Raw genomic sequence first — 15853 nt, forward strand, 5'->3', positions numbered from 1 at the left:
AGCCTCCTGGGTGCATGGCTCTATCTGGGGCACACACAGCAGGACAAGGTGGGTGATGGAGGTATGACTCCAACCCTCACAAGACAATCTCCAAAGCCAGGCCCTATAACTCACTCTGCGGGGACCAGGGCTGGTCCAGGCAGTGATTACAATACATTCATAAGTGATTCATTGCACTGCCATCCAGTGTTAACACACAGCTCCCCTCCCCACTTGGGGCCATTGCACAAGAGTCCATGGCGGCTGTGTTTAATGCTTTGTCCTAACAGCAGATTTGCTGGAGGGTGGCTGGTTCCTGGCTCCTCCATGGAGTGATACGCAAAGGCCACGGCAGGGTTGGGTATCCCAGGTCAGTCCATGCTGCTCTGGCCTTCTCCTGCTGCTTCACCAGTTCTTGGACTGCAGCCACAGTGGCACTTTTAAGCAGAACATGGCACCAGGGGGTGAAATGCAGCCCCAGGTGAGCCCAGCTGCTAGTTGGAAGGAAACACCTTTTTGCATTGAGGCGACCCTCCTAGTGCTGTCCGTGGGCCAGCGGCAATACTGCTGTAGAGCAAAACCCAGCCCTTAAGGAACGGGTTTCATCCCCCGAAGCTGTAGGAACTTTAGGACAAAGCTTAAAGCGTAAGATTTCCTCCCAGCACCATTACTGCAGGGCCAGTGCCATGCGCGTGTCTCAGTGTAATGGGAAAGCTCACCTCTTCAAAAGTGGCCACTCCTTTTGGGTGTCCAACAGGAAGCACCCTGAGTTTGATTCTCACAAATGCTGGGCCCTGCCATGCCAGCAGGCATCAGCAGAAGGTGTGAGCTGTTAGCCCCTCTGGAATAATCAATCTCCAGGCAGCTTACATCGGACATCCACAATGGGCAGTTGCTTGAAATTTTGGACTTAAGTTTAAGTGATTTCTCACCTTTCCCAGTGAGTGGGAGGGTTTAATGCTGGCTCCTCACAAAGGTCTGGGGATGGGTCAATTATAGAGCTGATTAGACGACATCACAAGGGGTGGGAAAATTTTTTACCAGTTTTTCAATATTTCAAGGAGATTTTTTCAAAATCAAATAATTTCCTCCCACCTTCATGACTGCCTCTTCCTTTTGTATCACTGTTCTGGGGCAATGAAGCTGGGAGGTGACTCTTTATTACATTGAGCAGGGCAATTTTTCCAAATTAACATCAAACTGCGAGGAAGAGATCAGAGGCCTCCGACTACCAGAGGAGCATTGGTGGCTGGTAATTGTCAGAGGCTGGAGTACTTGCTGCACCAACCTAGTCCAGTTCAATCCAGGACAGAATAAATTACAGGTTTACATCTCACTGCAATAAATATGTTTTCTCTGAAACTATTTACAGAGTTTAAATACATTTTATGGCTGAACAACAGTGGAGCGGGGTGGGAGGTTGTTTTTTTTTGTGGTGTATTTCACTATTACAACTTCCAAAGCTGCCATATTGAAATGTCAGAAGGTTCTCGAGCCTGCGTAAGCTGGTCCCCCTTGATGCCTGGAAGGAGCCCCCTCCTCTGCCCCAGGCTAGGAGGAGCCTTGAGTTCCCCATTTTTACTTCGCAGAAGCCTCTTGAATGGCACTGAATGGTGGCAGGGAACGTGAGCTGCCTTTGGGTGGGACGGACAGTGGGAGGCCTGATCTCAGGTGGGGCTCACAAGGCTAACGTGCCCCTGGGATCAATGGGAGTCAGGGCGGCCTATGATGAGTTTCAGGTTCTGGAACCCAAGAGATTTGGTATTCAGAGGAGGAAACCAACATGCTACCCATGTAGTGCCGTGAGGCTAAAGGGAGCTCCATCACCTCTGGCTCAAAACAACCAAGCCAAGAGGAATGAGGGCCGGTGGGCCAGGACAGGGTGTCCAGTTGTCTCAGCAGACAACCCAATACGCCCCAGTACTGCTGGAGGAACCAGCTACATTCCATAGGCAGGAAACTGGCAAACTAAAGCAATGTACACGCACGCTGCTCTGAGCGGCCTTTGGACGAGACGCGGGCAGGAAAGGTGGCCCAGCATGCACTGTACCCTTCCAGGACAGGATACGCTGCCACGAGCCCAAACGTATCACAGCTTTGAAATGAAGACTAGAAAAGCCATGGTGCCGGTGAGGCATGCCCTAGTGCCCGTTCCCCCATAGCCCTGTCAAAGAGGCACTGTCCCTCCCTGAAGGTGGGACATGAGGACTGGTAGCCTTTGACACTGTCGAGTGTTCTGCCTCCGATGGGCCCCAGCTGGCGCCGTAGTCTCACAGATCTGGCCATTTCATGGCGTTTGCTCGCACCTCACCACTTGCTGCTGGCTGCCTTCTCTCACCTGACTCCGTCTCCTTCACATTGAAACCTGAAAGTAGCCAACTAAATGTGATTCAGCTGCTATGGAAACCTGGCAACCCCAACAGCACACATACAGCTTGGTCCTTCCTTCTTGCTCACAGGTACGTACGGAAATGAACTGCTGACCTGAAACCATCAAGCACAGAAACCAAAACCACGAGAGCAATCAAGGGCAAAGACGCACAGATCAATGATCTTTGGCAAACATGGAAATGTAAACTCTTCAGGGGCACGCTTGAGAGTGGTGATGAGAAATGTTCTAGTGTAAGGATTCCACAGCATCCCATTCTGGGCCGTTTGCTGATGAGATGCATCTGCATCAGGAACAAACATGCTCGAGAACAGATGCTTAGGTGTTTAGCGTTCTAGAATGATTGTGAAGTTGCTAGTGTTCTAGAGTGCCTGTTCTAGATTTCAGGTTCTAGACGGCCCATCCAGAATTAAGATTCCTCATCACGGTCACTGGCCGCATTCTTTTTCCTTTATATACTTTGCTAGGGATGGCTGCTGATGTCTTTAATTCCCTGGAGAATCCTCTTCATATGGCCCACCTTTGTTATCCCCAGATCCTGAATAAAAGAAGAGAGGAGAAAGTGTGGGTTGAATAAACACGCACCTGACAAATACACAAAGCGTCTCTGAATCACAGGGTTAGGGACATTTTTATTACGGATGAACTCGGGCTCCAGTCCTGCAATACTTGCACCCCAGCCTCCCTTGGCAGTCTAGGCAGCGTGCGCAGGATCAAGTTCTAGGGCTCAGTGGCATGTGAAGCACATGAAGCATCCGATGAAGTGAGCTGTAGCTCACGAAAGCTTATGCTCAAATAAATTGGTTAGTCTCTAAGGTGCCACAAGTCCTCCTTTTCTTTTTGCGGATACAGACTAACACGGCTGTTACTCTGAAACATGTGAAGCACAGCGACACATTAGCAAATGCAGCCAGGAAAACACTGGCTTAAAAGCCCCACTGGATTTCAACCATCTGCTTGCCCCTCGGTCGGAATCCAGCCCCCCACAGGAAGCAGCTCTCACCACAGGCAAATTGCGAGTCCAATCCAGCCAGGAGGCTGGCGTATCTGAGACTCTCCTGGGCCAGGTGGCTGGCTAAGAGTGGGCCCTGCGCCCAGAGATGGCATATCCCACCTACCAGGCTGGCAGCAGCAGCTGGATGGTGCCCCACGCTGGGACCCACTGTCTTCCATTCGCCAGTCAGGGTCTGGGGCTGCCCACAGGGGAGGAGAGCCCCGGAACCCGGGGGCGAGGGTGCACCAAAGAGGGCTTTGAGGCCTGATCCACAGCCCACCCTGGCTGTGCGTGGGGGAGGAGACATTGGAATAGAGAATCCAAAGGCATGCCGTAGCCACCTCCCCCAGTGGGGTAGGGCAGGCTGTGTAAACTGTGCAGGCTGAGGAGGAGCAGGGCAGCGTGTGTGTACTGGGCAGGCAGGAGGCTGGCAGAATGGGGGAATGGGGCGGGGTGTGTGTACCAAGCAGGCAGGATTGCAGGGCAGGCCCTGTGTACTGGGTAGGCAGGTGGCAGGCCAGTCAGGGGAGTGGGGCAGGGCATGTGTACCAGGTAGGCAGGGGGCAGGCTGATCGGGGGAGTGGTGCAGGGTGTGTGAACTGGGCAGGCAGGAGGCTGGGAGGATTGGGGAGTGGGGTAGGGTGTGTGTACCAGGCAGGCAGGGGGCTGGCAGGATGGGGGAGCGGGGCAGGGCCTGTGTACTGGGCAGAAAGGGGGCAGGCTGGTCTGGGGAGCTGGTAGTGGGTCAGGGCCTGTGTACTGGGCAAGCAGGTGGCAGGTTGGTCAGGGGAGTGGGGCAGGGCATGATGTGTACCAGGCAGGCAGGGGGCTGGCAGGTCAGGGGAGTGGGGCAGGGTGTGTGAACTGGGCAGGCAGATGGCAGGCTGGTCGGGGGAATGGGGCAAGCTAATGTGCACCAGGCAGATGGGACAGGCTGGTTGGGGGAGAGAGGCAGGGCATGTGAAACGGGCAGGCAGGGGGCAGGCGAGAGGGACAGGGCGTGGTTACCGGGCAGGCAGAGGGCACGCTGGTTGGGGGTGCTGGGCAGGGCTTATGTACCAGGGAGGCAGGAGGGAGGCTGGTCAGGGGAGTGAGGTAAGGTATTTGAACCAGGCAGGCTGAGGGGGCAGCAGCTCGGAGGAGCAGGGCAGAGAGTGTGTACTGGGCAGGCAGGTGTCAGGCTGGTCAGGAGACTAGAACATGATGTGTGAACTGGGGCAGGCAGGGGGCTGGTAGGAGTGGGGCAGGGCGTGTGTACTGGACAGACAGGGCTGGTCGGGGGAGTGGGGCTGGGCTGGTTGAAAAATTGTAGTTGGATGTTTTCCATCGGAAAATGCTGTTTCAGCTAAACTGAAATTTTTATGAAATCAGATGGATTTTGACAAAAGTTTCCACAAAAAATGTGACATTTCAACAATTAAAAAAAAGAACTCTTCAAGTTATCCAGGCTCTAATGTCCATGTGAATCAATGGCAGGCTGGCGCCAAGCACCGGTCTGGATTTGGCCCTCAGTGTATTAACTGGAGGAACAGATGTTTTCAGTAGCCTAGAGAAATGATTCCAGGCTAATGGCACAGCTGCTCCTTCAGAGCAGGGTGCGGTCTCCACGGCCCAATTCAGCTCTGGGCCTGTCTGCCAGGAAGAGACCTACTGCTACCAGATGTGATAGGGACACCTGCTCAGTAGGCAATTCTCCCACTCCCCACCCCAAACCTCCTCTCAGCTCATTTCACCTGGCTTCCTAGGAATGAGCGTGACCCTGTGTCCTGGGGGTGGTAGGCTCTGGATCCCATTCCCAAGCCCCACCTTCACTCGGGTGTTTCATTGATCACCCGGGCCAGGTAGCTGGAGGAGATGAATGGAGGTTTGGCTTGTGCTATGGAGTCCCTGGCTGGGAGTCACCATCCCACCCCCTGGCTGCGGGAAGCCAGGGCCGTGCAGCAACACCATGCCTCCCCTGGTTCTCAAGGAGCCCATATTCTGATGGCATGGCACCACCCGCAGCGAAATGCAAATACACTGACTCATAGGGCAGGTGCAGCATGCAAGTGCAGCCCCGCCATTGCCATTCAAGTGCCATGCCAATGACTGGGTTCCAGGTGAGGGGCTAACATGCCAACGCAGCCCTGCCAATGCAATTCCACGCTGGCTTACAATCATTCATGGTTTTCTGCCAGGAGCCAGGCTGCACCAATCGGGCGGCATTCTGCCCATAACTGTGCCCATGCAGCTCAATGGGGCACTGGTGGAGAGAGCCACGCTGCCGCAGTCAGAAAAGCAAGTCATGCGAGTACCTTCAAGTCTCTTCTCTCCAGCAGGATCAGCTCTGAGCCCTGGATGTCATGGTGGAAAAAAATGTCTTTGTATTCCCCTAAGCCAAGCGTGTCCAGCCAGGCCGCCACCTCCTCAGCGCCCCATTTCTCCACTAGCAAAAAGGGAAAGCAAAGACGATCGACTCAGCAGCGAAAAGTGGACAGAGGTGCAGCTGAAAGCAACACGCGCACACACAGGGAAGCACAAAGCCAGGCAGGGTGAGAGCGCAGGCAGCAGGCAGCAGCATTCCAGCATGGCAGGATGGCATGCCTGGGACTCGGGTGCCACCCGCACCCCCAGATGGAAACGCTCCCTTGCTACAGCCAGGATCTGTTCCAGGCAGCTCTGCTCAGGAGAGGGGCCCTGCCGGAATCCCATTGATTTCTGCTCCCTCACCTCCCTAGCGCAGGGACTATTCCCAAGGCAACCCAGGGTCTCACAACCCGACCCATCTCTACTTCCTACATGGACAGCAGCACGAGAGCTGGGATCGGGGTGGTAGGTGACCTGGAGGGTGCAGATTTGGCCCTGGAGGTCACGTGTCCCGCGATAGCTGTTTCAGTATGGCTCACAGTTCTTTTTGAGAGCATCAACCTAACATGCTGCATGGAGAGCCAGGTGCCTGCAAAGGGACGCCTTAGCCCAGCAGGGGCACAGAACCATTGCAGTGAGTCTATCATGTGCGGTGCCTAGTGAGAGGGAAAAAGGCCGGTGGGCTGTGAACAGTTCCACTCATGCCCAGAAAAGGGGTTTCCCCCACCTGCTTTCCCTGCAAAACATCAGAAATGCTAGAGCTGGCCTCCCCATTCTCAGTGGAGGGCTTAGAAATGTGCTCTGGGGCCTGGGGAGAGCTAAGGCCTAACAGTCACTGAAGTTCAAGCCATGTGCGTATGGCCCAGTTCTCATGTCCACCATGAGCAGTGGCAGCTCACACAACGGCTGGGACAAGCGCTAGCCTGAACGATGCACGTGGCCCAACAGGATGCTGATGGTCAAACCGATCCTCTGGGCCCGCAGGAATGAAAAGCAAAACCAAACTTGCCAGCTGCGATTTAGGAGTGTCCTGCTCACGTGCCCCTGATAGGGAAGAAGACGCAGTACCAGAGCCATGCAGCACAGAGCTGCTGTGCCCCCAGGGCCCCACGTATCGGGACACACAGTTTGGGACTCTGATCTCTTCAAGAGACCAAGCTGAGTGGTGAGAACAGAGGCCAAGCACTGGTCTCAGGAGCTGAGTTGCTCACTCCTTACACTCCCCTCCGAGGGGTCAGGAGGCAGAGCCCCTTGCCCCATACGCTCCCCTCCGAGGCCCCGGGAGGCCCTGCCCCGTATGCTCCCCTTCATGGCCCCAGCACTCCAGAGACATTTCCACACAAAACACTGGCATAAGAACGATCATACTGGGTCAGACCAAAGATCCATCTAGCCCAGTATCCTGTCTTCCAATAGGGGCCAATGCCAGGTGCTTCAGAGAGAATGAATAAAAAAGGGCAGTTATCAAGTGATCCATCCCCTGTCGCCCATTCCCAGCTTCTGGCAAACAGAGTCTAGGGACACTTGTAGCTTGTTTCAAAAGCCCTGAGGCTAGGGTTTTCTGTTCCCTTTACAGCTGCTGCAGCCCTGCAAACTCCCTGGGAGACAGAAGAACGGGGTATGGCCTGAAAGCCAGCCTGCATGCGGATGGCCAGGGGGCACAGGGAGGCCCCCTGAGCAGGCATGGGAGTAATGCACTAGGGCTAGATCTGAGAGTGCAGCAACATTGCCTAGTCCAGCCCATGCCCCCGGGGGAGCCCATTTACTGATGGGCTCAGGGTCACAAAGCGAGTGTGACAGAGCTGAGGTGAAAACGGACTGCAGAGCCTGTGCACCGACCACCAGCCCTCGCTCCCGATAAGGAACCAAGGCACCAGGAGGAAGCCCTGAACTCTCCATGCCTGAGACTTGCTGAGGGGATTCTCCTGCCAGCACCAGGGGGCCGGGACATGGAGCGGGGCTGAGGGCCAGACTCGGGCAAGCGAGGCAGCTGGGGCTGAGAGACTCAGCACTGGGTCTGTTTACAAAGCTGGTGCCAATGCGGGAGGACAGTCAAACCCATCTGAGAGGGTTCGGACCACAAGTCCCTCGGCAAGTCAACGGGACACACTCCTAAATCCCCTAGACACTTTGGAAAATCCTCCCATGAGGCACATTTCTTTCTCAACTCCATTTTTATAACTCCCTCCTCTGAGAGAGGAGCTTTGAGCTGACAACCCAGCAAGCTGTGCCCCTTGCCCTGTGCCAGTCACTCCATCCTCGGCATGGTTCAGTGCCTGGCTGCAAACAGAGCCAGCCTGGCAGGCAGATGGGCACGCAGTCCTGCGGCGCTGCTCTAGTCAGGTTCACAGCCCGCCCTGCTCACCTTGTCTAAGTGCCCTCCAGAGGCACAACACCATGGTACGGATTTACTCTGGCTACGGTAGTGTGCCTGGTTGGTAGCATGGCAGGTCCAGGACATTCCCTAGTGCTTGGGAGGCGGAGGCCGCTTTGCCTGTCTAGCCCACTGCTCCGGAGAGATTTACCTGGGACCATGCTGTTGGATTTCAGCTTCTGAAACTTATCCTTGTCCTTCTTGGGCTTGGGAATGTTGATCCGTAGCTTCAGGCTGCTCTTGCTGCTGCTCTCGGAGCTCTCCTGGTGCCCGAGGCCGGCAGAGAGGATAACAGGTTAGGTTCACGAGCCATGCATTTCATCTGTGCCACTCCATGCCCTCCTCAGATGCCCACCTCTCCCTGCCAGCAGCAGGGGCCAGTGCTTAACCACACCTGGGTTCTATCCCAGCTCTGCCCTGGCATCCCCAGCACTGGCCGATGCGATTCAAGCCAGCCCAGATCCACCAGTCCTAGCGTCTGTGGAGGGTGTAGTCTAGTCAGGACACGGACGTTTTTACCACCGAATGGGGTTAGAACAGCAGTTCTCAAACTGTGGGTCAGGACCCCAAAGTAGGTCGCAACCCTGTTGTAATGAGGTCAGCAGGGCTGGTGTTAGACTTGCTGGGCTCCCTTGAATGATAAACCCTCCTCTTGGACGGCCTGTGCCCCCAGGAACACAGCCACAAGAAGGGCACCAGAAGAGTCACCAGGAGAGAGCAGAACAGGCCCGATAAAGGCATCTGCTGCACATGAGCAAGTGCCACTGAAGTCAATGGGAGTCACTTGTACGTTTAGCTGCACTACCGGACGGAGAAATCCAGTGCTGGTTCTTCATCTGTTCACAGGATGTGCACCCCTCCCTCCCCTGCCAGCCCTGATTCTCCGCTCTGGGCCTCCCAGAGACACGTTGTGCTCCAAGTATTCCAGATTCCCCCAAAACCCCTGCCCCCTCCGAGCAGGCCCCATCATCACAGCAACATCTGACACATGCACAGCTGAGACTCCCAGTGCACCATACAGAGGGGGATCTTATTCAGACCGGGTCCCTGCTGTGAAGAGATAATAATCTAAGGCCCTGATCCTGGCCTTCAATCAGGCCCATGAGGAGGCTCAGGACTCTAGTAGGACCCAAGCAAGGTCTGCTGGGGCAGATTTGACTGCAGGGTCAGGGCCAGAGTGAGGACAGCAGAGGAGGGAGGGGGAGGCGGGGAGAAGGAGGAAGGCAGACACAGATCTTGCAGTCTCTTGGGAGACTCATGCAAGAGTCTGGAGGCCCAAGTCCCATTTTATTTGCAATTGTTTATTGATTCTCAGGGCTCTGGGTGCTAAGCCCCCTGCAGAAGCACGGGGCTCAGGATGGATGTATATGAAGGGATGGGGGAGGGGATGGTCCAGTCTAACGCAAAGCCAGCTCAGTGGGATGGGAGGGGCTGGGCTGCGAAGGGCCCAGCGCAGGCTCGTTAACAGGGTCCTTGCCAAGGGTCACCCAAAGAGAACTCAGCTCCCCCGCTCTGGTCACTAGGCCAGACTGCCTCACTGACTCTCCCTCCCTGGCTGCAATGGCATCAGGCAGGATCCTGCCAGCATGGGGAGGAAGAGGAATGACCCACCAAACTGCCCCCGAGCGGCCCCATACACCCACCTCCTCGGCAGAGTTGATGATGGGCGCCAGCCAGTGGATGTCGAGCAGCCTCTGGAGCTCCTGGCTGACGGTGTTCAGGGCTCTCTGCAGCCTCTCCTCTTGCTGTGGGGAGTCCAGCTGCTGCAGGGATTGGGGGAGAGAGCCATGAGCGTCCCGTGCAGAGCTCATCGTGCGAGCGCATGCCGTGGGTACCGCTCTGGAGAGGATGGGCAGGGACGATGCACTGAGCTGCCTTACGGCTCCATCCGCTTGGGACTGGAGCTCAGCTAACCACAAGGATGAGCCCCGGGGAGGAAGTCTGCCCATTCCCCTTTGGGTTTCACTGCTGAGATTGATACCAGCCTCTGCTAGTTACCGATTGCTTGGCTGTCCGTTCCCATCATTCTCCCATCTCTCAAACAGCCCCCGTTGCTGGGACAGGAGGGCACCATGGCTAAGGGACAAGGTCAAGGCTCCACATTTAGGTTTTGTAAAACCCGGGGCAAACTCCTGGCTCTGTTGAAGTCAATCGCAGAACTTCCTCTGATGTCAGCGAGGCCAGGACTTCACCTTTACAGAACCTAAGCTCCCTGGGAGTGTTCCCTTTAGAAACAAAATCTCCAATGACAGCAGTGTTTTGACTGGCTACTCCTGCAGTTACAATTGGGTACATGAAAGTCCCGCAGTGACACCAACTAAACCCAAATGACACTGACCAACTAACCTGTCTAAGATCAGAGATGCAAAAAGGCAGAGCAAAACTAGGTGTTAAATTGTCTCCATCCTCATCATGCCCAGAGTTCATAAAGAGAGGGGGAGGGGGCTTTGTGTCTCTGAAATATTCTACAAAACTTGGTGCTAAAGTAAAGAACAAGCATGATCCACCCGAGAACAGTGGGTGTCATGTTCCCTTCTAGTAGCTTGAGCTCACAGAGAAAGCCAGCCTGCTACTGCTAACAGCTAGCAGAGTGACTCTCTTAGCTCCAGAGGCTGAAGTCTGTGCTTTTGGGGCTGAACTTCCCAGGTCCAAACCCTGCCGCCATTCCCTGCCCAGCTTTATGAAAGCAGAGTGGGAATGAGCATCCTGTTCACAGAATGAGTCTGGCATAAAACCTGGCAAAGATCTTTCAAGACCCACCTCTGCTTTGGCTGTTCCAAATTCATGGTCCAGGGCACAGCTGGGGTCTTTCCAGCAGTGTCCTGGAACCCTGAGCATTCACGCAGAGTTCAGTTCTCAGTCGAGTATCAGGATCTGACAATGAATTGAACAGAGGGCCAACATGTGACTGCCATGGGGCTAACTAACTGCCTCAGGGCCAGCGTTGGGGGTGTGGTGTCATGGTGCCAGGTGGCGTGGAAGAGGCCTGTTGGTAGCTGTCTTCAAAGCCACAGAGAATTGCCCTTCTGCAGCAGCCTGGAATGCACTGGGAAGGCTGCTTAGCTCAGGGATAACTGAACCCCCTGCCTGTGCCAAGAAGTGGGGACATCAAGGACAAGTTTTGATCACTGGTGCAACAAGCTCATTGCCACTTTAAACAGAACTGGGAGAGGAAGGAGATCGTGATGGAAGTTCCATCTTCTGGTTAGTTTGTATGGAAATGGAGCAAGGGAAAGAGCTGCACTCCCGGTGGAGCTTCTGGGGGTGGGGTGGGGGGGATTTAACTGTCCTGTTAAAGCCGTTCTCCCCTCTTCACACACTCCCCGCCCAGGCAGGGAGAGCTGAAGGAAACAGCTCCGGCTGCACCTCTGATGCCATATCTGGCTGGGTTCCTGTGCGGTGCAGGGCGCCTGGGAGCAGCGTGGCACACAGAGTTGGCATGCAGGGGAACAGGTGCTGCTAGGAGGTGGCACACAGCACAGCCTGGTTCCAAGAGGAACAGGGAGGAACAGTGGGCCCATCCACCTGCTTGGGAAATAACTGCCTCATCCAGTCAGCTCCAGGCACGGAGAGTGGCATAGCATTTGTGTCACCCACACCTCTCACTACAGACCACCGAGCTGGCAGCCCATGTTAGAGTGGCAGCGATGCTGGCGGACATCAGCTTTAGGCCACGGCGGTGGGGCTGGTCCCCTCCCCGCTTCACACATCTAGTGGCCCTTGCACCCTACAATGATCGATGGTCACACCAGCTTGCTCATGGCATGTCAGGAAGAGGGTGCTTTGCAGGAGGGCCTGCTGCCCACTGCTCCAAAAGCTGAGCTGGCTTTAAAAAAATAAATTAAATCTCTACAATGATTACCAAAAGAAAACCTTCAAATCATGCACCAAGAGTAACTGATCCAGTGAGGTCTGCCTGAGACTGCAGACAGTCTGAAACAAGAGCTCTATTAGCTAATAGCTCTGTTTGTCTTGGCGATCTATTAACTCTGGGCCCTAATAATGACTACCCACCCATGATCAGTACCCATTTTGCTGCTGATCAAAGCACGGAAGCAAGGAGAGGGATGATGATCATGTTATGAAGTTCAGCACAGTTTACTGAGGCATTTCATTTTGCCATCAGGAGGGCAGAGCTTGGTTTGAGGGAGGAACCAGTCAAAGTACTGCTACTTTTGTGATCTAATGAGAACTCGGGTAGTCTTGTCACCCCCAGGGCCTCAGCGCAACACCTCACATTACATTCTCTTCCCTCCTGGGCTTCCCCATGCCTTCCCCTCATGCCCTGCCCCCCAAACCAGCTTCCCCCTGCACCCTGCACCTAACCACATCCTCCAGTCCCTGCCAGAGCTTCCCGGGAAGTAGCCCCCTTCCCTGTCCTGCAGCATGAAGCTTGGAGCATGTTCTGCCATTTGCTACAGCTTTGATCTCCATGCTGAATGCAAGGGGGGTTCATGCAAGGGAATCTCACAAACCAGCCCCCCTCACCCCCCTCCGCAGTCTGGAGCAGAGTAGACTAAACACCCTAGGGCATTGGCTCCTCCCCAGCCATGCACTCACCAGTTTTCCTTCCAGAAAAGCTCTGGTTTCAGTGTAAAGGGCTTTCACGCTAACTGACACATCCACGGCCGCATTTCTGCTCAGAAACTGAGAGGAGATGGGTGCAAAGAAAGAGGAGAGAGAGAAGCAATGTTAGTAAGCAGACACATGGAGACAAGCGGTGCTAAGGGATCAGGGCCTGATGGGACAATGCAGTCGGTATGCTGCCCCTTCCCGGTTGGCGAGATGCTTTGGGATGCTGCTGGGTTCTGCAAGTCTGATTACACCGTGTCACGGTCCTTTCCCCTACCCTAGCGCCCTCAGCGGAGCAGGACAAAGCCTTGGAGCATTGCGAGGAAGCAGTAGCAAACCGCAGACTTTGCTGCCCCCTCGCCCTCTTGGCTGAGGCCCAAGTTCTCATCAGTTCAGGTCTGTACTTCCATACCTCCCCTTGTCTTAGATCATCAGCCGAGGCAAGCCAGAGATGCCAGCTTGTTCTCCACATAGCAGCTTGCCTCCTGAGCCCACTGCATGCTTCACATCCACTCTGGGCTCTGGCCTAGCATTTAAAGCCTTCAGGGGACAATAGGCACCGACTTCTGCTGGCGCCGGTGGGTGCTCGATCCCCCTCTGCCCCTGCCCCAGCTCTGCCCCTGCCCCGCCCCCATTCCAACCCCTTCCCCAAAGTCCCCACCCCAACTCCGCCCCCTCCCTGTCCCTATTCCAACCCCTTTCCCAAATCCCCACCCCGGCCCCGCCTCTTCCCTGCCTCCTCCCCAGAGCGCGCCACGTTCCCAATCCTCCCTCCTAGAGCTTGTTAAGCCGCGAAACAGCTGTTTCGTGGCAGCAAGTGCTGGGAGGAGAAGCAGGGACTGCGGCGTGCTCAGGGGAGGAGGCAGAGGTGAGGTGAGCTGGGGTGGGGTGGGGAGCTTGGCTGCTGGTGAGTGCAGAGCACCCACCAATTTTTTCCCACGGGTGCTCCAGCCCCAGAGCACCCACGGAGTCAGCACCTATGCAGGGGACTGGGGGCTGGGACGAATGTTCCCTCTAATTTTTTACATCCATGTGCAGAATGAATTCTGTTATGTGCACCAATATGGAGGTGATGTTTTGTGGGGGTGGGGCTGAGATTTCAGAGTGTGGGAGGAGGCTCAGGGCTGAGGCAGGGGTTTGGGTGTAGGGAGGGGGTGAGAGCTCTGGCTGGGAGTGCGGGCTCTGGGGTGGGAACAGGGATGACAGGTTTGGGGTGCAGATTGCCCTGAGAGCTGCAACCGGGAGAGAGGACTCCCCCCAGCCCTCTCTCACTGCAGCAGCCTGGGGCCAGGGGAGGGGCGCCTCTCCCCGCTTGCGCGGCCCTTGATAGCCTGCTGTGTGGCCGCGCAGCTTTGAGGGAACTTAGGCTGGGACCATGTCATCTTCCATGGCCTCAGACCTATACCATCTTCAGGGACAAAGAAACTACATCTGCTCAGAATAAGACAGCTGGGCGGCAGAGGCAAAGGAGCTTATTGTCGGGCCCAAGGCCTTAGTGGGCAAGATCAGCGTGCGCTGTGGTCTGAGCACATTCAGACCCAGCACCAACTCCTAGTGAAAACCCATACACCATCACAGACGCTGCTGAGCAGACACTGCTACCCAGGAAGGGGAAAACAGGCCCTGCTCTGGCGCTGGAGCCTGCCTCTATCATCATACTGCATCACTCAGTACTGCAGTGACTGGCAGCATGTACAGAACATTGATTGCTGTGCCAGGTGCTGTATAGAGCCTTTCCAGGCATGGCTGGTATCTATAGGAGGTGGTGCAAACACTCAAACAGGCCTCAGTTCATCCAACAGGGGGCAGTGGTGAGACAGGGCCATTAGCCAGAATATAGGGTAGGAGCACCCCACACACACACACTGTGCAGGTGCCTTTCAGACTCAGAACTGTCCACAACCTTTCATCTAAAATATTCCCCAGGCCCCTGACAGATAATGACTTTCTGATTAAGTTGTCAGGGTGGATGAGGTAACTTCTTCTATTAGCCCAACTTCTGCTGGTGAGAGAGACACCACTGAGCTCTTCTTCGGGTCTGGGAAAGGTTCTCTGAGCATCACAGCTAAATGCATGGTGGGACAGATCGTTTTTAGCATAAGTAGTTAGCACATATTATAAGGGACGATTCAAGGTAAAGCAGCCCGTTAACACCTCTGTCATCATAGTACAAAAAAAGGGGGTCAGTGGGTAACAGATTGTTGTGATAAGCCATAAATCCAGGGTCTCTGGTCAGTCCATGATTTTTGGTGTCTAGCAGAGTAATGAATTTAAGATCCCAGGCTCATCTGTTGAAAGTGTTGTGCAGGTTTCCTTTGAGGATGTGGCCTGATAGGTCAGATAGCGAGTGACCGCCTTGTCAGAATTGTGCTCACTCACAATAAAGAGGGTATTTTTGTCTTTTATCATTTTCCTATGTGAGTTCATTCGAGAGCATCGTGATTGTCTGATTTCACCCACACAGTTGTTGTTGGGGCAGTTAGTACACTGGATGAGGAACACCACATGTGATAGCCTGTGTAGGACCCATGGATCTTGAAAGGGGTGGTCTGGGGGTGTTGATCATTGTAGCAGTGGAGATATGTTTGCAGGTTTTGCATCTGTTGTTCTGGCGGGGTCTGGTGCCGCTTTGTGTTGGTGTGTCCTGGTCTGTGGGGAGGTTGCATTTAGCAGTGATTCTCGCAGTACCTTTCCCACTAAGAGCTCGGTGTGGCTTGAAAAGCTGGTCTCTCTCGCCAACAGAGGTTGGACCAATAAAAGATATTACCTCACTCATCTTGTCTCACTAACATCCTGGGACCAACACGGCTACTACAACACTGTAAACATGATTCAACTGTCGGTTTTTCACAAAATTTTTGAGTTTTGGAAACAAAGGTCAGGTTTGTCACCATGAGCAGCCAAGGCTTACACAGGTCTAACAAGATCCAATGGGTGGACGTTGAAGCTAGACACATTCAGACAAGAAATAAGGTGTAAATTTCTAACAGGGAGGGGAATTAACCATGAAAACGATTTACCAGGGTCGTGGTGGATTCTCCAGCATTGGCAATTTTTAAATCACAACCGGACATTTTTCTAAACTATCTACTCTAGTTCAAATGGGATTAATTCAGGGCAGTCCTCGGGCCAGCGCTATTCAGGAGGTGAGACTAGATGATCACAGTGGTCCCTTCTGGCCTTATAAGCTACGAATCTC

The 15853-nt window shown here is 54.5% G+C and overlaps 1 protein-coding gene across 4 annotated transcripts in view; it reads right to left on the minus strand.

Annotated features, from left to right (window-relative positions):
* Nucleotides 1-617: 617 nt before the first annotated feature.
* Nucleotides 618-15853, minus strand: part of DGKK (diacylglycerol kinase kappa) — a 154074-nt gene continuing 138838 nt past the window's right edge. For 2 of the 4 annotated variants that reach the window (XM_077825820.1, XM_077825823.1), the window contains exons 25-29: nt 12643-12729; nt 9726-9845; nt 8234-8345; nt 5657-5787; nt 618-2906 (exon numbers count right to left, since the gene is read on the minus strand). In XM_077825820.1, the coding sequence (XP_077681946.1) occupies nt 2832-2906; nt 5657-5787; nt 8234-8345; nt 9726-9845; nt 12643-12729 (525 nt within the window). In that variant the 3' untranslated portion in view covers nt 618-2831. The remainder of the gene's footprint in view (nt 2907-5656; nt 5788-8233; nt 8346-9725; nt 9846-12642; nt 12730-15853) is intronic. The other 2 variants (XM_077825821.1, XM_077825822.1) reach the window with 2 other exon arrangements.

This window comes from Eretmochelys imbricata, chromosome 9, assembly GCF_965152235.1.
Source record: "Eretmochelys imbricata isolate rEreImb1 chromosome 9, rEreImb1.hap1, whole genome shotgun sequence".
Lineage (NCBI taxonomy): Eukaryota > Metazoa > Chordata > Testudines > Cheloniidae > Eretmochelys > Eretmochelys imbricata.